The sequence below is a fragment of the Peromyscus californicus genome, unplaced genomic scaffold, assembly GCF_007827085.1.
Source record: "Peromyscus californicus insignis strain IS unplaced genomic scaffold, ASM782708v3 Scaffold_22__1_contigs__length_63687245, whole genome shotgun sequence".
Lineage (NCBI taxonomy): Eukaryota > Metazoa > Chordata > Mammalia > Rodentia > Cricetidae > Peromyscus > Peromyscus californicus.
In genome coordinates, this window is record NW_026294525.1 from 14,437,641 (window position 1) to 14,462,466 (window position 24,826).

General features: G+C 41.0%; 1 protein-coding gene across 18 annotated transcripts in view; it reads left to right on the forward strand.

Moving 5' to 3' along the window:
• The window catches only part of Syne1 (spectrin repeat containing nuclear envelope protein 1), a 477,641-nt gene that overhangs the window by 170,054 nt on the left and 282,761 nt on the right, over window positions 1-24,826 (forward strand). For 17 of the 18 annotated variants that reach the window (XM_052750933.1, XM_052750946.1, XM_052750935.1 and 14 more), the window contains 11 exons: window positions 1,104-1,268; window positions 3,237-3,404; window positions 5,073-5,237; window positions 6,338-6,478; window positions 9,372-9,532; window positions 11,447-11,597; window positions 14,849-15,076; window positions 15,450-15,548; window positions 19,131-19,318; window positions 19,682-19,805; window positions 21,772-21,938. In XM_052750933.1, the coding sequence (XP_052606893.1) occupies window positions 1,104-1,268; window positions 3,237-3,404; window positions 5,073-5,237; window positions 6,338-6,478; window positions 9,372-9,532; window positions 11,447-11,597; window positions 14,849-15,076; window positions 15,450-15,548; window positions 19,131-19,318; window positions 19,682-19,805; window positions 21,772-21,938 (1,757 nt within the window). Of the gene's footprint in view, window positions 1-1,103; window positions 1,269-3,236; window positions 3,405-5,072; window positions 5,238-6,337; window positions 6,479-9,371; window positions 11,072-11,446; window positions 11,598-14,848; window positions 15,077-15,449; window positions 15,549-19,130; window positions 19,319-19,681; window positions 19,806-21,771; window positions 21,939-24,826 lie in introns of those variants that run through there. The other variant, XM_052750951.1, reaches the window with a different exon arrangement.

Consider the following 24,826-nt stretch of genomic DNA (forward strand, 5'->3'; position numbering starts at 1 on the left):
GATGCAGCTTTGCCTAAGGGGGAATGCTGGAGCAGGAAGTAGCATGCACAATTGTACAACACAGCATAGATTTAAGAATTGTCACTGGAAACAAGAATGCTGTGTGTTTCTGTACAATCCAGTTTTAACCAGACAACCTGAGGACACAGAGACAGGGGATTCTCTGAGTATTCTTCTGTTGTAACCAAACTGAACTGGCTCATTTCTGTTGCTTTAGAAGCAACAAACCCAGCCAAGGTAACAGAGCTCCAGATCTGAATATCATGTTTAGTCTGTGACTAGCACACTGCAGCCCTCTCCCTTAGAAAGACCTTCACTTGGTGTAGACTAGAGTGCAATTCTCTTTCAGCCGTTCTAATCCTTCAAAGTCACGTATCTACTACTATAAAAGAGAATGCTTTGTCTTTCTGCCACTGTCTTCTGGGGTCCTCTTTTATCTGACTAACTCATATGGTTGCCCAAGGTACTACTAGAGGACTCAATAACATCACTGTGTACATGCAGAAAATGAGTTTCTGTTTGTTGCTGTTTTAGTTCTTTTTTTTAAAAAAAAAATCTTATCTTAGAATGCAGAGACCAACTTTGAAGTCAGCTGTTTCCTGTCTGGTATGCATTTTCCCCTGCTCCAGACTAACCATAGCGAGTATAAATGGTTGCCCCAGGACCATGCCCTCTATAACCAGTCCTGGAGACTTAAGGCTTTGGAATCCTCCCAGCACTGTTGTGGTGAAGTGAACCTTCTATGCTAGTTAGAGCTTGGTCCCGCTTATGAACCTTTGCAGACTAGTTTCATGTAGTTTCAGACAAGTTTGTTGTAATGAAGGGGAATATAGCATCTAATTTAATTCTGAAGGTAATTTTTAAAAGTATGCTCATGTTGGCTTTGCCCATTAGGTACGGCCATTGGGAAGCCCTTCTTTTTAGTACTCATTCACTATGAGTACGAAGAGTACCATGAGCTCTTTGGCTCTGTTGTGATAGAACAGCTGCCTCACTCTGTTACTACTGCCGTTTTACAAACCTTCTTGGGTTGAATTCTTTCCTGATAGAAAATTGTGATTCCTGATCACCCTTTGTTCATAAAAAGCGTCCTTTCATTCCAGGAGATCAGAAATGACATTACCAAAAAGGGAGAGACTCTCAGCTGGCTGAAATCCAGGCTTAAACATTTGATGGACGTTTCTTCTGAGAATGAAGCCCAAAGGCGAGGAGATGAGCTGGCAGAACTGTCAAGCTCTTTCAAGGCTCTTGTGGCGTTACAATCAGAGGTGTGTCATTTACTACACTCAACAGAGTCCAAGGGAGGAGGCTCTAGCTGAGAGAGGAGGCTGCAGGACCATCCTTGTTTTGATTGTAGTTTAGCAAGTAGTTTTACAAAGAAACCTTAGTTACTTATATGAAGATTATTAGGAAAGATGTGCAGGATGCTTGAGTTATGGACAATGCTACTGAACCGGTTAGTTCAAGTTAATGACCTATCTCTCAAGTCCAAAGACGACTAGTCAAATAGTGTCTGCTCTTATTGAAAGCATCATTATTTTGTTATCACTTAAAGATATGTTTCAAAGTTTATGAAAAGGGGTTTGAGAAGCATGATGTCATGATGCATAACTGTACACCTAGCTGAGGCAGGAGAACAGGAAGTTCAAGGGCAACCTGGGCTCCATGACAAGCCTAAGCTACATGGTAAGAGTGTATATCTATAAACAAACAAAGAAAGAAAGAAATAGCAGAAAAGAAAAAAAGGAAAAAGTAATAAAGATGCTAAAAAATCAGATTAACCCAGCAACAGAGTTTATAGTTTATATCCTGCTTTCATATAATCTTGATTTTTTTCAATGTCTCTAGGGCCCAATTTCCTTACTTTTAAAACAGAGTTTAAAATACACTAATAAGGGAGTGAGAAAGACTAACTTCAGTACCTTAGGTCAAGGACTTGGAAGAGTATTGAGACAGATAAGTCTTCATTAGCTTCTAACCAGTAATAATGAATCATCATCATCATCATCATCGTCATCATCAATGATTAGTTGAGAGACCAGAAAAATTCCATTTTAGCAAAGGCCTATTCATTCTAGACTTAATATGCATTCAAATGGAATAAGCTATATTCCATTATAGGTTAAAACATTCAAATATCATGTCTAGCAGGGCCTCTCCCACTCATCTGTGTGCATGTAGGAAGTTTGAGAAGGCAACAGGGGACAAGTTTAGAGCTCATGGGGTTGAGAGGGAAGGCTGTAGAGAAGGACAAAGTAGTATTGGAAGAACATTTCAATAAATGTTCTATTATTTGCTTCTTGATTTTTCTCCATTTTAAATAGTATGGACTCAACATTTTGTATAAGGTATTATCATAGCCTGATAATATTCCTGAGATTATAATCAAAGGACCTCAAGATATGAAGTATAAAATAGATACAACTTTATTATTCTGCTTTGGCTATCAAGCCATGTACATTTCTCTTTTCTTAATTTTAGAATAGGTTTTTAATAGGGTGCAGAATCTTGTCCAATGAAATGAAACTCTTGGCTCCTCTAAGTGGCTGTGCCATTGAATAACAAATAAGACTTAAAACTATGCAAAATAATAGATATTAGATACATATGAACTCATTTTTAGCTGTTGAGACACAGTTTACGCATACACTTAAAATATATACTAACTATATCACAGACTTCAATGGAGTAATTTTATTCAAAGGCCATAAACTTTGAAGTTATGAGTTTGGGAAGTATAATGTACAGTGTAACAAACAGAACTGTTTCATATATCTGGAATTGTCTAGGACAATAGACCTTGAGTCTCTCACAAACACAAAATGATCATGTGTGGGGTAATTAGCTTAATTAGAGAAGTTCTTTCTGAGAGCTGGAGCCCTAGCCCAGCGGTTAAGCGTACTAGCTGCTCTTCTAGAAGGCCAAGTTCCTAGCACCCATGTGGCAGCTCACAACCATCTGTAACTCCAGCCCCAGGGGCTCTAACACCTCTTCTGACCTCTGCAGACACCAGGTATGCATGTAGTGCTGAGATATATGCAAGCAAAACACTTATTTGCATAAAATGAAAATGAATGTAGTAAATTTTTAAAGCATTTTCTAATGTGCCCTAAAACATCTCACTATAGCTTAGTCGTATGTAAAGTTAATTTGTCAATCTCATTTCCATTTTAAAAATATTCCACAAACTTTGTTAATTAGCATATGATTTCCTTTTGTTTTTTATGAAAATTTAGGTTGAAAAAATGTTAAGCAACTTTGGGGAATGCGTTCAATACAAAGAAATAGTGAAAAGTTCCCTTGAGGAGCTGATGTCTGGCTCCCAAGAGAGCCAGGAGCAGGCTGAGAAGATCCTAGACACGGAAAATCTGTTTGAGGCACAGCAGCTGCTCCTTCGTCACCAGGTAGAGTCCTCTTAATTCCCCATGTGCGTGCATGATGCTGATTAGAGATGGAGAATAGATTCTGAGGTCGGGGGGTGGGGGGTGGGGTCTGTTCTCGGTTCTCTCTGATAAGCAATACATATTTCAGGGTACCCTGGAAGAAAAAGACCTAGACAGTTTAGTTTGCAAAATTATAACTTACTTTAAATGCCAGATGTTTCAGGTGAGTTTGCTCTTGCAAAAGATTAGAACCAAAACCAAAGGAATTATATGTGGGTATATATACACACATATATGTATATGTGTATATATCTGGTTGTATACATGTATATATATGCATTATGTGTATATTTGAATAGATGTATGTGTGAATATATGTATGTGTATAATTGTATACATATGTGTATATATAGGTGTATTATGTATAGGTGTGTATGTGTGTATATGTGTATGTTTGTATGTTTATATCCATGTATTTATATTCAAACTTTTTTGGTGATGGATTAAAGCCAGGACCTCAACTCTAAGCTCGAACTCTCCACTGAACTACATCCTTAGTCCCCAATAATAAACTATTTTAGTCAACTTGTTTCCTGTTACTCTGGTGGCAGACATTAAAATTAAAATAAGTATATACACATAAGTACATACATATATAAGTATATATAGCTGTATATATACTATATATAACTATATACAAGTACATCCTTTATATATATAAGTAATATAAATATAAAATTTACATAAATGCATAAATGCTTTTGTATAGTAGTATATATGATTATACTGCTTGTCTAACTCAATATAAATCAAAGTATTATTCAAATAAAGTATTTAATGATGAAATTCTAGCTAATTTAATGTAGAAAATGCTAACATTACATTGTATACACAAAATGTTAATTCTCTTAAATATTCGTGTAAAACATCAGCATCTAGGTTTTGTGTAGTTCAAGAAATTAAGATCTGATGTTAAAAGTTTTTTGATCCTTGGAAAGGTGTCAGAGTTCCAAAGTCAAAGAGATGAGATTTTTGGTATTTATTATGTTTTAAAACTTACCATATTTCTTGGGCCAGGACTTGGTTACGTGAGTGTGCAAACTTTGTAAAGATATATAAACTCAACACTTGAGATCGGTGTACTATTCTATCTGAAAGTAATACTTACATAAAATTGTATGGCATTATTAAAGTTTTATGGTAATTTTTCTTGAATGTAGAGTTCCCTCAAATACCTCAGTATATTAACCATTCAAATATATACTCAGGAAGGAAAACTCATAACATTTGCATTTTTACAACACAGATAATAAAATGGAGTGAGGCTTTTTAAAGTCAGAAAACAACTATTTGAAGAAGCCTGTCAAATCAATTGTTTAACCACATTATTTTTGAGTGTTGCATATGTTAAATGTTCTCCAAATCCACACACAATTAAAATACTAAAGTCAAATTATCTACATTTTGACCATTCAGAACATAAGCCATGTTTAAGAAACACCCATCTTTGGTTAATTCAGGGTTCCTGATATTCACATTTTTAACTATTGACCTCTCCTTTAAAACATGGTTCAAGCCTACACCATGTGAGGCTTTGCCTTTCATACATCTGAGAGCTGCAAGATTATAGCCTTGCATAGCTTCATAGAGAACACGTTTTCTACTCTTCTATTGAACACCTACTTCTAGCAAAAGACGAAGATGATCTCAGCGAAGAAGAGAGACCTCCAGGAGCAGATAGAGCAAGCGCAGCAGAGTGGGCAGGCAGGCCCAGGCCAGGAGGAGCTACGGAAGCTGGCGAACACCCTTACAGGCCTGGAGCAGAGCAGGGAGAGGCAGGAACGACGCATCCAGGTAGGGCTGGGCTGGCTCAGGGGCACTCTGGCTGGACTGACTTCCTGTCTCCAACAAGAGCCAGTGTCACCTGCACTGCTGATAGTGGCGTTTTAAGTTCTTTATCCGGATTGTTTTCAGTCCTGACAAGCTTCTGGAGGGGGTCTTGTAAACAGCGTATTTCGTACATGTAGATGCTTATCTCGGTTGCTTTTCTCATTCCTGTAACCAAATTCCAGGCAAGGAGCAGTTGGAGGGTAGAAGGACTTCTTCTTCTTCTGGCTTACAGTTCAGGGGACACATTCCATCATGGTAGGAAAGGCATGGCAGCAGAAACAGGGGCTGGCTAGTCATGTTGTATCCACAGTCAGGAAACGGAGAGTGAACAGAAAGTGGGGACTGGGTACCAAACCTCAAGGCCTGCCCCTAGTGCCCCACTTTCTCCAGCAGGCCTCCACTTCCTAAAGTCCCCACACCCTTCCCAGTCAGCCCATCAGTGTGGACCAGGTGTTCGAACACATGAGCCCGTACTGGAGACGTGTCACATCCAGATCACAGCAATGCTTGACAGGGTCTAGTGACTTGTCCCCATGCTACACACAATGGAAACCAGGATGTGATGCACACTCATGTGAATCCACGACCTTGGTCATACTGTTTTTCATATCCCAGAAATCCGGCAGCCACACCTTTAAGGCACCCTGTGCTTCAGAGTGCTGTTGATACACCACCCAAAAAGTGACTTTGAGTTTTTGCTACTTATCACTCCTTGCTTTCTTTCCTGCTTCCTTCCTGCTCCCCCACCCCACCCCCAACCCTTTCTTGACAATGATTGAAGGGCTATTTCCCCCTCGTCAGTTATCTACATGTTATACCCTCATCTGTTAGAAACACAAGATATTACATTCGCTGGGGAACTCAGACGTCATCTGAAGACCCAGACGTGGGAAGGAAATGCTATCAAAGACACCAGGGTCATCCTCAGTCGGTGTGGCCATGGGATGTCACACTTGCTACGGTTGAAAGCTGGGGAAATGAGTGAGAAGCTGCAGTGTGTTAGGATTCAGCCTGATCACATCTGTGATGCGACATGTCCTGTTGTTTATTTATTTGTCATTTAGGTCAGCTTGAGGAAATGGGAGCGATTTGAGACCAACAAGGAGACAGTGGTCAGATACCTTTTCCAGACGGGTTCCAGCCACGAACGCTTCCTGAGCTTCAGCAGTTTGGAAAGCTTATCGTCAGAGCTGGAGCAGACCAAGGTACATCGAGGCCACGTGGTTTCTTGTCGCTCATTCAGAAAAAGCTTTATCTCCACTCTTGTAGTTCACCATTATTACACATTTAATGAATTCTTACTATTTACTGATGACCTGCTCTCTTCAGTACACTGTGAAACAAGACCATGGGTGGCATCTACACCTTAAGAACTAAGATTTTTTTCACGAAAGTGGGTAAGTAGCAGTCCCCTGACAGAGGTGTGGATAAACCCGATATTCATGACTCGGTCAGGGAAGACTGAAAAAAGCAGGTGTTGGAGCTGGAGGACAGACAGATGTTCCTGGATAGAGGAACAACATTAGGTGTGAAAAGTGTTAGCATGGTGACTGTACTGTAGCTCCAGATAGAGGGTCATTAACATGGAAGGCTGGGCAACGTTCCAACAACGAAACCCCAAATATTACTCTCCTGGCAACAGAGAGCTGGGTCATCTGAGCTCTTAAGAAGGTCACACAGCAATAGATGTGCCTGGGGCGGGGGGCGGGGGGGGGGGATGTCTAAGCAAACAGAAATCAAGTAGCAAGGGTGCCAGACTGGGGTGCTGTGTGCGGTTAGAAAGTGCTTTCAGAGCCCAGCTATGTACTTGCAGACACTGTCACACAAGCGTGTGGAATGACATGGAGGGCTCTCTTTGACCTCCCTGTTCACTATTCTACTTGACAACTCTTATTCTAGTTGACAACCCGTGGGTGGCTGTGCTAAGGGGCTTTCGTTTCTTCCATGTGCTGGCGGGTGATATGCTCACACGGGAAGGCCAAGTTAAATTTCGCAACAGACATGGCCTGGCATGGAAGTGAATGTTTACAGAGATGGGGCTGAAGGTTGCTTCACAACTGAAGGGCAGAGTCTAGTTTCAGCTATAACTCTCCCTGATGAGAGCCAATTCTTTCCCAATGCCTTCTGCAGCCATTTGGACATCATAGTCTCTGGACGTTGGTGACAGTGCCTTACAGCATCATTCTATTTTGGTTTAGTTTGGTTTCTCCAATCCTCTTCTGTTCTTTGAAGCCCTCTGAATCACAATTTGCTGTGGGTAGCACAGGCAAAATATTATATATATATATATGTATATATATGTATATATATGTATGTATATATATATATATATATATATATATATATATATATATATATATATATATAGCATTTTCAAACATTGCCTTCTCCATGGCTCTGGAAAACACAGGGGCATAGCCACACTGACTGACACTTTTGATTGCATTTGAGGAATTACACTGAGCTTCATGGTCTTCAAAAATGGACAAGCAGCGACCCGGGAGCTCACAGGTAGTCATAAGCCGGATTCAATGCTATGACATCAGCAAGCATTGTACGGGAGGATACTGTACATCTCTGTGCTATCGGGAGGCTCTGCCTAGTCTTATTTGAACCATAGGTGGCTTTTTTCAGCAACAGTGATGCTCATGTGAGACTATTGAGTCTTTCAAACAGGCAGCTATAATGATTCTATGATGTTACTTTTATTTTCTATGGTATTGTTATGACTTTAGGAATGGTCCTCGTAAGTACAGTCTTCTCATATGGTATTATAGAATTTAGGGAGATGCTCTGAGTGGCAGGTTGCCTTCTACAAATATTTACATAGCAATTCTGTGCTGACTAGTTAAAAAGGGGAAGCTGGTGAATATTTAAACCTCCTGTCAGATTTGCTTGCATGAGAAGAAATAAGACATTAATTTTCTCCACTTAAGGTTATCACTAAGGTTTATCTTTTCTAATTTAATAGCCAACATTATTTACCTGACAAGATTCAGGCAGCACCTAACATGTAGCAGTGCCTCATACAATTAAGACTTTTGAATTAAAATAGCTCAGAGCTGCTGAAAATCAGCAGGTGGGATAAACCAGCTTTCGTCCCTATGAAAGATGTACAAATGATAATTGGTACCTGCCAGTGGAAGGCACTCAAAGAAGAATCTGCTGGTGGATGCTAAGTTCCCCTCCAGAAAAAAAAAAATGTGATTACGTACATTTCACACACACACACACACAAAAGAGCCTGAACAGTAATTCACCAAAGAGAGGGAATGAGTGATTCAGAATCATAGTACAGGTTTGACTCATTCAAAAATCAGCTATGCCAGGACTGGGGATGCAGCTCAGCTGGAAGAGTGTTGACCCAGCACACGGGATGCCCTGAGCTCGAGTCCTCGGTGGGTAAGTCTAGTGTAGTGTTGTATGCCTACAATTTCAGCACTCAAGAGGTAGAGGCAGGAGGATCAGTTCAGTAGCAAGTTTGTGACCTGCTTGGCTTCCATGAGATTCTGTCTCAATTGCAAAGCAGAAGACCTGCACTTCTTTCCAGCATGTTGTATATGGATATAAATAAAATAAAACTCCACAGCATCATAAACAGACTATATGACATCTCAAGGAACTAATAATTTCTTTTTACAGAGAAAAAATAAATAAGAAAAATCATTGGTGCTCAGTATAAGATAAGATACCCCTCTATTAGATAAATAAGTCTTTCTAGTTAGCCTAGAGATCTACTGTCCCTATATTCAAAGAACAGATGACTGCTGGTTATTTTGTGAAGCGGCCAGAAGTAAATGAACATATTTGAGGATAAGTTAATGGCTGTAAGTGTCTCAGAATTCGGAGCAATAAGCCCAAATCAGGAAAGAGTGGAAAACCAATTCTACAAGAGTTTGTGGAAATATTTCAATAGAGCTTCTACATAACCCATGTGAGTCCATCCTATTATTCAGAGCATTACACGACCATCTCTTGGTCAATCTCTGCAGAATACTCGGTTCCTTGAATGCACCGTCCAAGAGTCTAAGATGCATGCCTAACAGCTCCGCCATCTTTCTTTTTGCTGTTGTTTTTGTTCTGTTTCTGGTTTTCTAGGAGTTTTCTAAGCGGACAGAAGGCATTTCCACCCAGGCTGAGAACCTCGTCAAGGAAGCCTCAGAGATGCCACTGGGGCCCAGGAACAAACACCTGCTCCAGCAGCAGGCCAAGTCAATCAAGGAGCAGGTCAAAAAGCTGGAAGACACACTTGAAGAAGAGTATGTGCTTCACACCTTCTAAACTCCCCTCTCTGGGATCACATCCCATGCGGTCTCTCCTGTGTCTCCTCTGCCAGTCTCTCAAAAATCTCAAGGTGTCTGTATGTTCCCACCTGTCTTGAGGAAAGCAACTCACGGTCCAAAAGGAAATTGTTCTCAGCCCAGGAACTGGTATCCATAATAGTGAAAGTATACAAGCGATGTGGTGTTTACATCTTGAACTGGTATATTCATCACTAAGCCATATCTATTCATTTCTGTGGCCTTCGTATCATGCAGAGGCAATCTCAACAAAAAATAACCCACATTTACTTTTTTTACTGTTTTATTCTAGTGTTACCTGTTAGAAGAGGAGATATCCTGATAGCATAAGTTCTAGGCCTCAGCACACATCATGTAGAAAAAATATCTCAAACTCCAAGTTCATGAGTATGTCCATAGTGCCTCAGTATTCAAATTACCATGGATTCATGTACCCTTTCCAGAAATTACCTACAAAACTCTATCTTGGTTTTAAACATTTAATATTTATTTGAAAAGAAGAAATAATCTTGTGTCCCTGAGAAATCCTTCTACAGAGCTTGGAGATAAGCTTTTGATATCATAGTCAACATTTTCTAAAATAATATCACTAACATTTTTATTTAGTGACACATTGAATAATAGTCTAAGACTCTCAAGAAACAAGACTGTAATCACAGGAAGGGTTTCAGAATGTGAAAACTGTTTTCAGTACTCTTGGGGCCTTGCATTTAACATTTTGTATTTGCCTAAACTTTAAATTTTGATCAATATTTTATTTGAAACAAATTCTGACTTCAAACTTTGACAACTTCATATTTGATAAACTCCACCAAACTATGTAAACAGCAAATCTGAGACTATATTAGAAAATAAGCTACTTCTAAATGGATTATAACACCCATTTGAAACTAAATTTTATGTTAAAACCTGCACTCACTACTAGATTACATTTGCGTTTCTTACAGTGCTAAGTACATTAGACATACACAGGGTTCAAATTTGACACTGTGACACTGTTGAATTTGACAATCAATTGATGCCATGTTTGTTTTGGTATCAAGTGCCTTCTGTAATCAGGTATACTCTGTTACTTTTCCTTCACCCAAGGACATCGGTTAGCTGAGTGTTAAAGTGTTAGTCTCCTAGTTTCTTTCTAAACTGAAAGCCATGCTCAACTGGTTATATATCCAGAGTTAATACCAACTGAGATTCTCCCATTGAAATCCTATTCTTTAGGCTTACCACACACAGAGTCAATGTCGTCTGTAAATAGTTAGGGAGCTCATGAATGAGAGTTTCTGAAAGTCTTTTGGAGTCAGGACTGTAGGAAATCCGTGAATCACAGAGAACATTATAGGTTATATACCAAAGGTTTCCCCAGGCTGACAACGGCAGGATTCTGTGCAGCCTGTAATCAGACCACGGCTCTAGCTGCATTCACAAACATGGACTGTACCAAAGTATTTCAGTATGAAGTGTCCCAGGAGCACCTCCCCCCACCCCGAAAAGCAAAGGCAATATGTCAAACTGTTGAACCCCAAAAGCTATCCTGGGAGAGTCCCCTACTCTAAGTTCTGAAGGCAGCTGCTGCTCCTGCACAGAACTGGACCATGTTGGCTCACACCCTTTGGTGCCAGCATAAAATTGCATTCCAAGGGCAGCTCTACTCATAATGTAGCATGTGCACTGTCTCCTCCAGTGCCTGTTCCAGGAAGAGACAGGGGGGCTGGGGTCAGACAGGCAACTCAGATCAAGTACATATGATAGTTTCTGCTTTGTAAAAATCAGAAATATCCCCCAAAACCTTTCACCTGGTGATGTATAGAGAAAGAAATGTCTTGCTATTCTTTATGGAAATACTGCTTTTTAACTTAATTTGGTTAATTTTAGTATTAAAACCATGGAAATGGTGAAAATCAAGTGGGATCATTTTGGCAGTAATTTTGAGACCTTGTCCGTCTGGATAACTGAGAAAGAAAACGAACTCAATGCCTTGGAAACTTCAGCATCTGCCATGGACGTGCAGATCAGCCAAATTAAGGTGACCTGCGCACACGTTATGCTTATAATCTCTCTTTAAGAACATCTGTCTTACGTTTATATCACCAAAAGCTATTTGATCCCACTAAGCAGTCATGATTGATGATACTTTATAGATGAAATTGTGTATTAATACTGTCTGACTTACAGATTCAAATCAATATTGTGTGCAATATCATTAAACTATTTTTATGGTTGCATTATTCTTTTCCTTGATTTTGGTTTGATGCCCATGGAGTGCCCTGTTCATACATTTATACATCATGAAGTATACTCATCATCTACAACTAACTGCACTTTTTAAGAACAACTCCAAATGTCAGACCCATTATTAGCTGTGTTAGCCAGGCATGGTGGTACATTTCTCTAACTCCAAAAGTCACAAGGTAAGGGTGGGAAGATTGCCACAAGTTCAAGGCCAGCTTGATCTATATAGTGAGTTCCAGGCCCCTCTGGGATACATAGTGAGACACTGTCTCAAAAAGCCAAAAAAACAAAAACCCTCTCCACCTTCCCAAAAATGCATTAGTGGCATTTACCTTTATTAACCAGAAGGGGGAGCTAGAGAGACTTCTTTCTATAGAGAAAGCCTTTAGACTTGGCTGTTTTTCTTTCCACTGATGATCTTGCTGCCTGGACAGAGTCATTTATTGCATTAGCTTTCCAGCTGCCCGAAGAACTAGGTATACAGGTTATCACTGATCTCTCCAGTAGAGCAGCTAAAAAATATGGGCTGCAATAATTGAGATTGCAGTGATCGTCCTTTGCTTTATGTGTACTGAGAATTATCTATATATTATTTGAGAATTTTCTACATGCGTACAATGTGTTTTGAACATATCTACCAGCTAGTCTCCCTTCTGACTCCTTCTGGAACTCCCAGCGTGTCCTCCTTCCGAATTCAATGTCCTCTTTTACATATACATTCTCTGTTTTATACAATTTCATGCCACACAGGTTCAGATTCAGCCACTTCCTTCTGCTAGCTCTGTTCACTTGTTTTGTTTCTTTAATGAAAAACCCCTCTGCCATTAACTATAATAGAATAAATGCCAAGGTGAGGACACATTTCACAGTGTGATTCAGAACAAGTGACAGCCATGTGCAGGGCGGGAAGGTGAGGTGTCATTCAGCTGGCATTGCTCTTGCTCATCAGGCATCCTGTGCAATTGGAGATCCAGAGGACATGGCAAGCACAGCCAGCTGTCCTCTGACCTGTCCAGGAAGACAGCTGCCACTGCCAGTAAAATTCACAAAATATCTTAACTCTAATAAAAAGTTGTCATTTAATCATTTTCACTAAAGTCTAAGAAAAAGACAATGTCACATTTGAACTGTTGGGTCTCAAAACTTCTCCCTCCAGAGATTAACAAACACTTTATGACTTACTTTATTCTTTCAGAAATTCATTTGCTGTAATATTTAGCCTTATCACAGCAATTCTGAATTATAAAATTGATCAAATGTCATCCCATTCCTCGGACAAATTAGAAATATTTAATTCTTAAATATAGAGTCAGTTGTGGATTTTCTTAGCATCAAGCTAGAAATACATTTTGATACACCAAAAATGGCACTTCAAAAATGATCTGAAATATATTAAGCAGATACAAATAACAACAAAAAAAGATGTGTGTCAACAGAAGTGACAACAGAGTGGAAAAGTGGAATCCAAAAGATTTTGATTTAGAAGGTTCATATTCTCATTTCAAAGTGATGATTTGAACAGCCATACTATTCAGAAAGATTAAAACTACATTGGCAATATCCTTTCCACCTTAAATCAAGCTTACGGCTAAAATCAATGGAGTATTTGCATGGCTGTAAAGACAATCTACCCATCCTTGTTCATCATTGCATATATTTCCAAGTCAATACTAATAAATAGCAATAATATTTTCTTGGCTCACTTCCATCTTATCTCTGATAGGCCATATACTCATATATATATACTCATATCCTATACACATAGACACACACATAAATATTCACAACCTCACGATCTAATCCCATGGCTTATGTCCACAGATTTGCTGATGACATGAATGGGTCTGAGAACTCGTAATTTTATTCTTAACTATGGTTCTTTCTGTTATGTGCTCTGATTATGTAGACAAATTATTAATGCATATTAGAAAATATACATTTTGAACCTATGAGTATTTTTTTTCAAAAAGAATCCAATAAAACAGCAAAAGAAATAGAGACTCTATTAATGCTCAGATATCAATGATCTGCCAGGGACTGTACCCATGCATATGAAAATGAAAAGGTCATGCCCCTTGAGGGGACACATGCTCTTTCAAGTTGTCTCACCTCAACAGAAGTCACAAACTTTTCTTTCCTAGGGTAACAGTTTTTTCCATTTAATATTTTCACATTATTTGGTTTGATTTGCACCCCTTCTTGGAGAAATGACTTGCATTTTCTCATGTTTATGAGACTCACACACACACACACACACACACACACACACACACACACACACTGCTGCTCAACATATATACACACATCCTAAGTTGCTCTCTGTTTTTTGCCTACATTGGCTAATATATAAAATATCTTGTCTATCCCAGATTAAATGGATGATATGTACACATTATTTTTCTACAGAGTACCTAGCCAGTGAAGAAAGCAGCAGTATCCAAGGTCCTATGAGGATTTTATAAAAACTCTTAGACCAAGTGTCTTGGTCCCCAATGATGGAGGCTCATATACTGATGAGTTATATAGTAGGAAACCACTTGCCTAAGGTACAAATGATAAACTGCCAAAGGCTGTTTTCACGTGTGAGTGCAAAGGGCTCAGTCAATACAACAGACTCAATTAACTTTGGCAAAGTTAAATATGTGCAAATATTACTGTTTTTGTAAGTTCCTGGAACACACAGCTTTCCTAGATCAGCTGACTGGAATATTTGATTGATAAGGAAACCCCACACCCCTGTCTCCAGAGGCACTGAGAGAGCACAGGGTTAGCCTTTTGCTTATTTCGTCACAAGAAGTAGCCACCTCTCTGTCTTCCCCATCCAGCCAACACAACCACCATTGCTGTGCACTTTCCATGTGTTTCTATGCATCTGGTCTCCCCAAATGAGGTCAGGAAGCAGGTGGCCTTTGCTTGCCCCTGACCTGAATATGTTTAGGTGTCAGTTAAGCAACCTGTCCTGGTAGTCTCTGCTAGGGATCTGTCATTTCATGCAGGTGAGCCTATTCAGCCCACACTGACACTTTCTCTTGTTTTAAACATCAGGTCACAATTCAAGAAATAGAAAGCAAAATCGACGGCATTGTAGGGTTAGAGGAAGAAGCCCAGTCCTTTGCTCAGTTCGTCACCACCGGAGAGTCTGCTCGCATCAAAGCCAAGTTGACACAAATAAGGCAATACTGGGAGGACCTCCGAGAGCACGCACGGGGCCTGGAAGGGACGATCCTGGGGCATTTATCACAGCAGCGAAAGTTTGAAGAGAATCTGATAAAGGTAAGACCTGGTCCGAGCAAGCTATAGTTACATATCTAATATCTAGAAATGCAGTAAACACTACAGAAAGGGAGCAATAAAGAAAGACCACATACTCACACCCAACAAGTGGTTAGTAACTACATTCAGAATTATTTATATGGCACCTTTGGGATGTACAAATGTCATTATACATTGTGTTAAGATCAAGTCTTCACATTTTTTTCTCTCAAGTAAGATGCAATGATTTCAGACTTTATTAAAATGACTTTTTAAAAGTGCAATCATGGCATTGAAAACTCATCTACAACAGGAAGGTCGCTGTGTCCCCAGTAACCTCCCCTGCCTTGTTATGCATCTTAAATTATTTTTATGTCCCACCATTCTTTTTTAGATCCGGCAATCTGTGTCTGAATTTGCAGAGAGGCTGGCTGATCCTGTTAAAATATGTTCCTCAGTTGCAGAGACATACAAAGTTCTCCAGGAGCATATGGTGAGAGTGTATTGCCACACTTTTTCATATTTAGCCACTCAAAAACTTGGTTACTCCTACTTGAAAGGAAAACAGTAAATATTGCAAGAGTTAAAATTGGAAATATTTTATGTTAGTTGAGGAATTAAATGGTTCAAACATAATCATTTCTTATAGCAAGATATCTGAGTATGCAAGTGATTTATCTTTATATATATATACATATATATATTATTAAGGGAATAATATATATTAAGGGAATAGTCATTTAAAATGTATTTACTGCCGGGCGGTGGTGGCGCACGCCTTTAATCCCAGCACTCGGGAGGCAGAGCCAGGCGGATCTCTGTGAGTTCGAGGCCAGCCTGGTCTACAGAGCGAGATCCAGGAAAGGCGCAAAGCTACACAGAGAAACCCTGTCTCGAAAAACCAAAAAAAAAAAAAAAAAAAAAAATGTATTTACTGGGCTGGGGAGATGGGTGAGCTGATAAAGTTCTTGTACTTAAGTATCTGCTGGATCTCAAGCACCCACAGAAAATCAGGGCAGGCACGGTGGCCTTCCATAATGCTCAAGAGGCAGAGACAGGATAGCAGGGGCGGGAGGGCTGGCTAGACTAGTCAGAACTGAAAGCTCCAGGTTCAAAACAGATCCTGCCTCAGTTAACAAAGTAGAGAGTGCTTGAGAAAGACACCCAACGTCAAATTTGAGTTTCTGCATGTGTGTAAACACACATGCCCACACATACAAACACATACTTGCATACCACAAACACACACCACATACACAGATACACATGATGTGTAAATGTGCATATATATGTATATATATATATATATATATGTATAAATGTTTCTCTTCTCATCAGAATACGTGATGTTTTCAGATTATCTCTTCAATGAATCCCTTTCCCGCTCTCCACTATTATATGTGCAAGAAAAAAATAACGTGTGCAGAGCAGAGTTTAGACACTTCTTCAGCCACCTTTAGATGTGAGAGAATCTGATCTCTGAGAACTGGCTTCTTGAACCTGGCTACGTTAACTCCTGATCACTGTCAGTCTTCAGCAAGACAACCAACAGCCTTAGGAAATGTGGGGAAAGGTGCAAAAATAGAGAATTATGCACAAAGAAACACTAACAGGAAACACGTTGGCTGATGAGCAAAACAACACACATTGTCCCGACTTTATGAACATACATGCAACACACTTGCCTGTATTACAGAGGAAGGCAGCTTCAGGGACAGAAAACAAACGGTTAGCAAACCCCCACCTAGAAGAATGGTAGGATCTATATTGCGTGAACATGTTCAGCAAGAAAGCTTTTTTGTCATTTATATATTTTAATACAAAAGAGAGAGAAGTAGGAAAATCCAATTTGATGAAATTTTGATTATTTTAACATTAAACATTAAAATGTGATTATTTTAACATTCAACTAATGTTCGAATACCAGAAAAGATCACATTCTGGTTTTCCAATACTTAGATTTTAGAGGAAGACATTTGGAAGCAGATCATTCTTCTTTCCTGAGTTTCTAATGTGAAAATTTAAAATATCTCAGGATTTGTATTAAGATTAATTTCTAAATATTTTTATTTTTTAGATTTTGCATGTATGTGTATGAGGAGCTATCTGCACGTAAGTGCAGTGCCTGTGGAGGCCAGAGGGGGCGCTGGAGTCCCTGGAGCTGGAGTTATAGGTGTCAGCGAGCTGCCCAGTGTAGGTGCTAGGCACTGAATTTGAGTTCTGTAGAAGAGCATTCCAGGGAATTAACTGCTGAGCCACAATGATTAAATTGACACATGGAAAGCACATAATGTAACACCTGCTATATTCTGAGTTCCTTTATCATCGGCATCATCAGCATCATCCCCGGCACCAAAAACCACATCTGTGAACCTTTGTGTATATTTCTATAGATACAATAGCACCTTAAATGTGGATTTTATAAGAGAAGAATGGGATTTTAAAGTTTCATCTATTCAGCATATAATGAATAATAATTTTCACAAATCTAATTTTGAGATTGTGCAAATGTACAGCCTTATATTCTTTTTTTCAATGTGTTATGTCTAAGACATGATCTTGCCCTGAACATAGTTGTCATGATTTTTTTAAAAAAAAATTATATTTACATATTTCTTACCAGGGGTGGTATAGAGATCAGAGGACAACTTACAGAAATCAATTCTCTCTTCTGTGGGTCAGGGCTATCAAAGTCAGGCATCTTGCTTGATGGCAAGCACCTTTACCCCCTGAGATATCTCCCAGGCCATAGCTTGGGGAAAGTCTATCTTTGTAGAGTTCTGCATCCCGGAAGCACCTTTCTCTTCACATTCACCATGTCTTGCTGCAAGTCACGGTAGGACACTTTTCACTTGCTGAACACTTTGGTTGCCTTTGCGGCTGAAGGAAAAGACTTCGTTGTGATGGGTCTCACTGAAAACTGGGCCTCATTGTTCATGTCATGCTTTGTTGCTGTCTACCTGTCTCCCTCAGCCACAGTTAGGACTTCTGGGATTTCAGTTACCAGAGGTTGATCAACCACCAGTTAAAGATACTAAAGTGAAAATTCTAGCAACAAGTAGTTCATACATTTTAAATAACCTTCATGACTCTAGGAAAGATCTGACAGAAATGACTGTATACCACAAAGGGAATTTACTAGATGGACTCACATGATACACGCTGGGTAGTCCCACATGACTGTCTGCACACTGGAGTGGCTGAGAGCCTGACTGTTTAGTCCACGGGACTCTTGGCAGTTCCCAACAGGCATTGAAGGATGCCTGGAGAGCTGCTGTCTTCCTTATTGGAAGGCAAAGGATGTAGCAGCAGCAGCAGCAGGAGTAGCAACCACATTGTAGGTATACTCACCCGTAAATGATGAAGATGGAAAGGACAAATTGGGACAACGTTTCCCTCAGACTTCCTCATATCAGGAGTGCTCATGGAGATTTAATCCTCCCAGGAAAAATCCTCATAGACCCACCCCAGAGGCATGTGTCTTTTAGTTGATTCCAGATCCAATCTAGTTGACAATCAGTACTAACCATCCCAATTATCAGATATAATTACAATTGTTCTGTCTTCATTTATGTTGTTAGGGGGGCCTGCCCCCACCTTTTACAGGGTTCCAATGAGGAGGATAGAGGGATAAGGAATTAGTAGATAGAAAGATAACAGAGAGGAGACAGACAGAAACACAGGATAGCTTCGGGAGGACCTGGATCCAAATCTACCGGCACCATCTGTCTCTTCCAAAGGGCTTTTTAAAGGAATGCCAAGGGACAGGGCAAAAGATCTCCCCCTTGCTACATCGAAGCATACTGCACATCCAAGTGCAAACCCTTCCAAACACCTGGTGACCACGCAAATGGTCAATCCATCCCCTTATGCAACCCTGCTGGGTAAAGCAAGCTCAGATCTTACTAGGAAACCTCGGTGGGCTCCCACATTTTATAGATTCAACTTGACATGGGTGTAGAGAAAGCGACACTGTGCATAGGTCGCCACCTGCATTTGCAGGTACTGCAAGTCCTTTTGGCCCATGCCTCCTGTGAATTAGGAAGCTCTTGCATTTCCTCTGCTCTCTCCTCAGGATCTCTGTCAGGCCCTGGAGTCTCTGAACAGCACAGTCAGCACTTTCTCAGCCAGTGCCCAGAAGGTGGTGAACAGAGAGTCCTGTACCCAGGAGGCTGCGGCCCTACAGCAGCAGTACGAGGGGATGGTAAACAAGGCCAAAGAGAGACAGAAGACGCTGGAGGACCTGCTGGCCCACTGGCAGAGGTCAGCAGTGTTAGCTCAGTAGGCTTACTCTCCATGGGCGATAGGAGCATCCGGACGAGCTGTGGTGGGAAATAGTCGCCCTAGATTCAAGATGAGTGAACTTGAATGTCTACTGTGGGGTGTTCATCGAGACATAGGCTTGAGAGTAGGGAGGAAGTATGTGTATCTTTACACATTGTACGGGTGTGAGCAAGTGTGTGAGGATTAACATGAAAGTGAATGAAGCTAATCCCTTTGGTTTGGGAATAACACAGCCAATGGGCATCATCTGTCACAGTTCATGTCGGACTTGCTAACCTAGAGAGATTTCATCTCTAGTATGATAGTCTTGGATGAAGTCGTGTCCTTTTTCTCTTTCTCTAGACTGGAGAAGAACCTGTCCCCATTTCTGACCTGGTTGGAGCGATGTGAGGCCATAGCCAGTTCACCAGAGAGGGACATTTCTGCAGACAGAGTCAAAGTGGAGAGTGAGCTACAGCTAATACAGGCAAGTCAAGGAGAACGAGGACGGGAATGGGATGGTCTTGTGTGGCTGCGTTTTAAAGTTAATCTATTAATTACATATCTAAGCCTCTTAACCATCCTGAGAACACCATGTGACATCAAGATATACAGAAACAAAGAAGGTATTCCTGACTCACAGACACGGTAACAGTGGGAACTGTGTGGTGACCTGTGTCCGTGGTGCCTTAGAAATTCCTGCAATACAATGTGTAGCACCTGAAGAGAATTGGCATTCTAGGAGGAGAATCGGGAGAGTCAGAAGTATATAGCTAAGGAGAGGATGGCAGCAAATACAATCGCTCAATGTTTTAACTTAGGTGATTTTTTTTAAACAAAAAGTGTTTTTGTAAAAAAAGAATAGAATGTAAAAAGAAATCAAGAGTGACTGTTACATTCAAGAAAGACAGAGGAAAAAAAATGAAGCCCAAACAGGAAGACAGACAATGTGACTTAAAACATCCTTGACAAGTCCATATTCTAAACTTAAATTTAAAAAAAAAACATTTTTATTATTAAAGCTGCAGACAATATTGCTGGTTTTGAGATATTAATGTGTTTGGAGGATGCTGTCTGGGCCAGAAAAGTCAGCAGGCAAAATTGCTTCTAAAAAGAGATTGATTGTGTGATAGAGTCGTAGCTCGACTTTCCATATCATCCTTTAGTGTAACTAGCGAGAGAAGCAGCGTCCCGCTAGTTTCTATTTTTCCTAAAAGTCCACCTGAGGCATCTATAGCATCTGAACCTGCCACCTGCCTCCTGCCTTTCCCCTCCCTGACTTCGGAAGGTTGCCCTGGCTCACATCCTTTCCCACTCCAACTTATGAACGCTCTTCATCTTCCCAAAAGTTACTTTCCAGAAACGCTGGGACTGTCCGAAGGCTGAAGTGGATCACAGCTCAGTTTGACCTTCTTTACAAGTGAGGGAGGGTGGTTCCTGCTGTGTTTATCCCATTGTTAATTCTTCCATTTGTTCAATGAAGATATATATTATATATATTATATTATATATAATATATATACATATATATATATTCATGGGTGCCTGCTGTGAGCCAGGTGTCACACCAAATCCTGAAGCCATAAAACTGAACACGTGCTGGGCGCTGAGAAGACTAAGAGTCCACAGGCCTCTGTCGCAGGGTCTGAACACGGCAGTATCAGCCAAGTCTCCTCTCGACTGGCCCGACAAAAGTGTACATGTGCTGCTCACTGCCTGGCCTTGTTTCCCAGGCTGCCTCTCTCCTGCATCCTCTCCAACGCTGAGTCCAGCAGCTGCTGGGGGTCTTCCTCCTCATCCTGGGAGGGTACTCCACCCTTCCCTGCCTCTTCAGTTTTGTTTGCATCCTGGGTGGGGCCTCGCAGGGAAGCGGAAGAAGCCTCTTGACGAGTGTTCACTATGTGCTGTGTCATCTCGCTTGTGGTCATTTTCATGGCTGTCACCTTTGATTTTTCTCTTGTTAGCAAGAACCAGCGGTTTTCATGGCCTCAGAGCACCCAAGAAGTTTATTACCGTATCATCAAAAATAAAAATAAAGTGGTTGTATTGCATGCAGATAAAGTGAACACCCCCTAAGTTCTTCAATTTTGCCTAAGAAAGCCTCTAATACAGAGCAATGCCACATTCCCAGTGCCCGGAATGACATCTTAACTTAACCCAGTGCACGGTGATCTCTTCTGCAATAGATTTTCCTTGATTCTCTTTGTCGACTCAGTTTCCTCATTGTGAGGGAAACTCACAGCTTCCAGATTTGCCTAACTGATACTCAGGCACTGAGAAACCCTACAGACCTCAATATCATTTTAAAAAGTGTGTTAAAGGTGACCTAGAACCAATGATAAGCCAAGTAATAAGTCTCTCTGATCTGTTGCACAGGAGTGTAAAACCAGCCTCAGGCGGTCCTCTGGGTCAGTCCTCTTAGAGTGAAGCTTGTCTTGATTTTTGTTCTCCAGGCTCTGCAAAAGGAAGTGGTGTCCCAGGCCTCATGCTACAGCCATCTCCTGCAGCTGAAGGAAACCCTGTTCACCGCGGCCTCCAGAGATGACGTGGCCATGATCAAGCTGCAGCTGGAACAGCTGGATGAGCACTGGAGAGACTTACCACAGATAATCAACAAAAGGTCGGTTCTTCACAAAAGGGCCTCTAATGAAGCTCATTCGTCTGCAAGGGTGGCCGGTGTGCTTTGCTTGATTTTATTTAATGTGGCTGTTCAAGGGAAGATGATAGAAGAGACGAGAACTACTCTCTCTGTCATGTTGGAATCCAGGATGTCCTCAGAAGTGAACATTGCTGGTGAACCTGTAAGACTCAAGGCATTGGTCTTACAACGGGCCAAGTGAGGAACCCAAGTGCAGTACATTGAATAGAGAAGGCTGCTGTTGTTTGCATTATTTATTGTATCTGGGAGAAAATAGCTACTAATATTTTGCCTCATGTGTTATTTATTTTTCAATCAGAAGTGTTTTGCGCACAACTGCTACTCCCTATCACTCCAATAAAGTAAAATGATGTTGCATTCAATGGAGGTGAAACTAGATTAAATCTTAAGTTGAGGATTAGTATTTGGCATATGGGTATTTCTAATTAAAAGCATGTCTGTACTTGGTATTGATTACCAACTGTTTTATTGTCAGCACAGCAGCTGCACCTGAATCTACTGCTGTTTCAGCTACTGACTGAGGCTTCGCAACCACTGCCCAGCTGCTCAGGGTGAGGTCCGGTGGGACGCAGAAGTTCTGCCAGAACAGCCTCTGCAGCCATGTGTAGTTTTTAACTAAGTCCATATCATTGTATTTTACAATAAAGACTCCGGAGTCAGATACTGAGGTGAAAACCTGCTAACTCAGAGGGGCCGAGAAGCAACAGATGACCTTTCTCCTTAGACCCAGCAAGAGAACATCTCTTTCACTGCCCCAGACCAAAAATGCCACCAGACTCAAAGTCCCTCCTCATTACTTTGTGTGCATTTCTCTATCCATTTTCCCAGACTCCCCCTTACTCTCTATGGCTACTTCTTGTCAACTAGTTGCTGGCTCTGCCTCTTGACCTAAGATTTTATTCAATTAACGCAAACTCAGGGTACACAGTGCGTGATCAAATATCCAGCAACAACCAATGTGGTTCTGCTTACTCTTTAACCTCTCTGGCTGCTTAAAAGCTCACCTATTCGAGCCGGGCAGTGGTGTCATACACCTTTAATCAGCACTTGGGAGGCAGAGGCAGGCAGATCTCAGTGAGTTCGAGGCCAGCCTGGTCTACAAAGCAAGTTCCAGGACAGCCAGGACTGTTACACACAGAAACTCCAACTCGGGGGAAACAAAAAGAAAAAGAAAAGAAGAAGAAGAAGAAGAAGAAGAAGAAGAAGAAGAAGAAGAAGAAGAAGAAGAAGAAGAAGAAGAAGAAGTTCACCTATTCAGCAACTGTTTGTTGAGTTTCTGAAATGAAATTCTGTTTCTAGGCATGGAGATCATTCTCCACTTTCATAGTGTCTGTGTTTGCTTTATTGTTATCTTTCATAATCAACCAACAGATTGTTGACGGGGTACCTGCTGCATGCCAGGCACCACACCAGCTACTGAAGCCGTTAAAATGAACAAAACTTAACCTTGAGTATTTTTAAAATCAGGATGGGAATAAGAAGAAACCCATGAGAGGGGGAGCACAGAGAACTTTAGAGAGAAGGAAGAAGAGAGATGTTTTGAGTAGCTGGGGGAAGGCACAGAGAAAAAACAGTGACAAGTCTCCAAAGTCAAGGAATTTCCCTTCAAACAGAGTAGGCTCTGTTCTCTAACTCCCAGAGAGAATGGAGGGACTTTCTAACTGACACAAGCGTGCGAAGACATTGAAAGTCCAAGCTACGCGGGCAAGGTGCTGCTTCTAGCTGCTTCCTGTTCTGTTGCATTTACCCATGTAATAAGATACTATGATGAACAAACTTAAGAGAAGAAAGGGTTGATGTCGGCTTACACTTCCAAGTCACAGTTCATCACCGAGGGAAGTCAGGGCAGGAACTTGAAGCAGAAACCACGGAAGAACATTGCTTGCCGGCTCACTGACAGGGCTGCCCTCAGTTTGCTTTCTTATATAGCCCAGGATCACCTGCCTAGGAATGAGGCTGCCCACAGTGGGCTGGGCCCTTCTAAGTCAGTTCACAACCACGTTAAAGATAACTGCAACATAAGGATGGTGTATAGATAAACTCTGAATGTATACTACCAGATTATGTATTAATATATGAGGACTACTATTTTTTTAATTCCAGCTTTGGATTCTGATCTCAGTAACCTATTATTAATCAGCTAATTCACTTACTTTATAAGTTGGTTGGTCTCTGAAAATATACTGAGCCTGTTTTCCAATTCTGTAGTTAGCAAAACAAAGTAAGTTCTTGCATTTGTGGAGTGGGAAGAGGGGCAAGTCTGGGTTGGAGGAGATAAATGTATCATTAAACACATGAATGAGACTGTTTCTGGTGATAAATACTAATAAGGCAACAAAATAAGACAATGTGGCGCCTTAGACACATCTGAGTGGTATGCCAGAGCAGACTAATGTTGCTCTGGGGACCCACACACAGCAGAGAGAGCAAATGGGCAAAAGTTCAAAGGCAGGAGTGAGTGGGCACATACAAGAAAGATCAGTGGGAGTGTAGGCAAGCCATATGAGATGAGCCCAGAGAAGATCGATCAAGCAGGACACCACTAGAGCACAGTAAGGAGCTATAGTTCTAACAGGAAGTGGTATGGAAACATAAGAGGAATTCTCTAATCCAGTAAGTCCTGCCTGGCTGGCACCTTGAGTGCAGGCAGTGGGGAGGTCTGGAGGCAGCAAGACTGCCTGTGTAGAGTACTTCTAGAAACTGGGCAAGAGAGGAAGGGGCTTAGACTGGAGGTGGGTGGGATAGGGCACAGGGAGAGGTACCACTTTGCATGTGGTGCTGTGGTGCTGCTAGAGTATCAGGCCCAGCTCAGGGATGGTGATGCCGATGTGGTGTGGAAGCACAGAGGA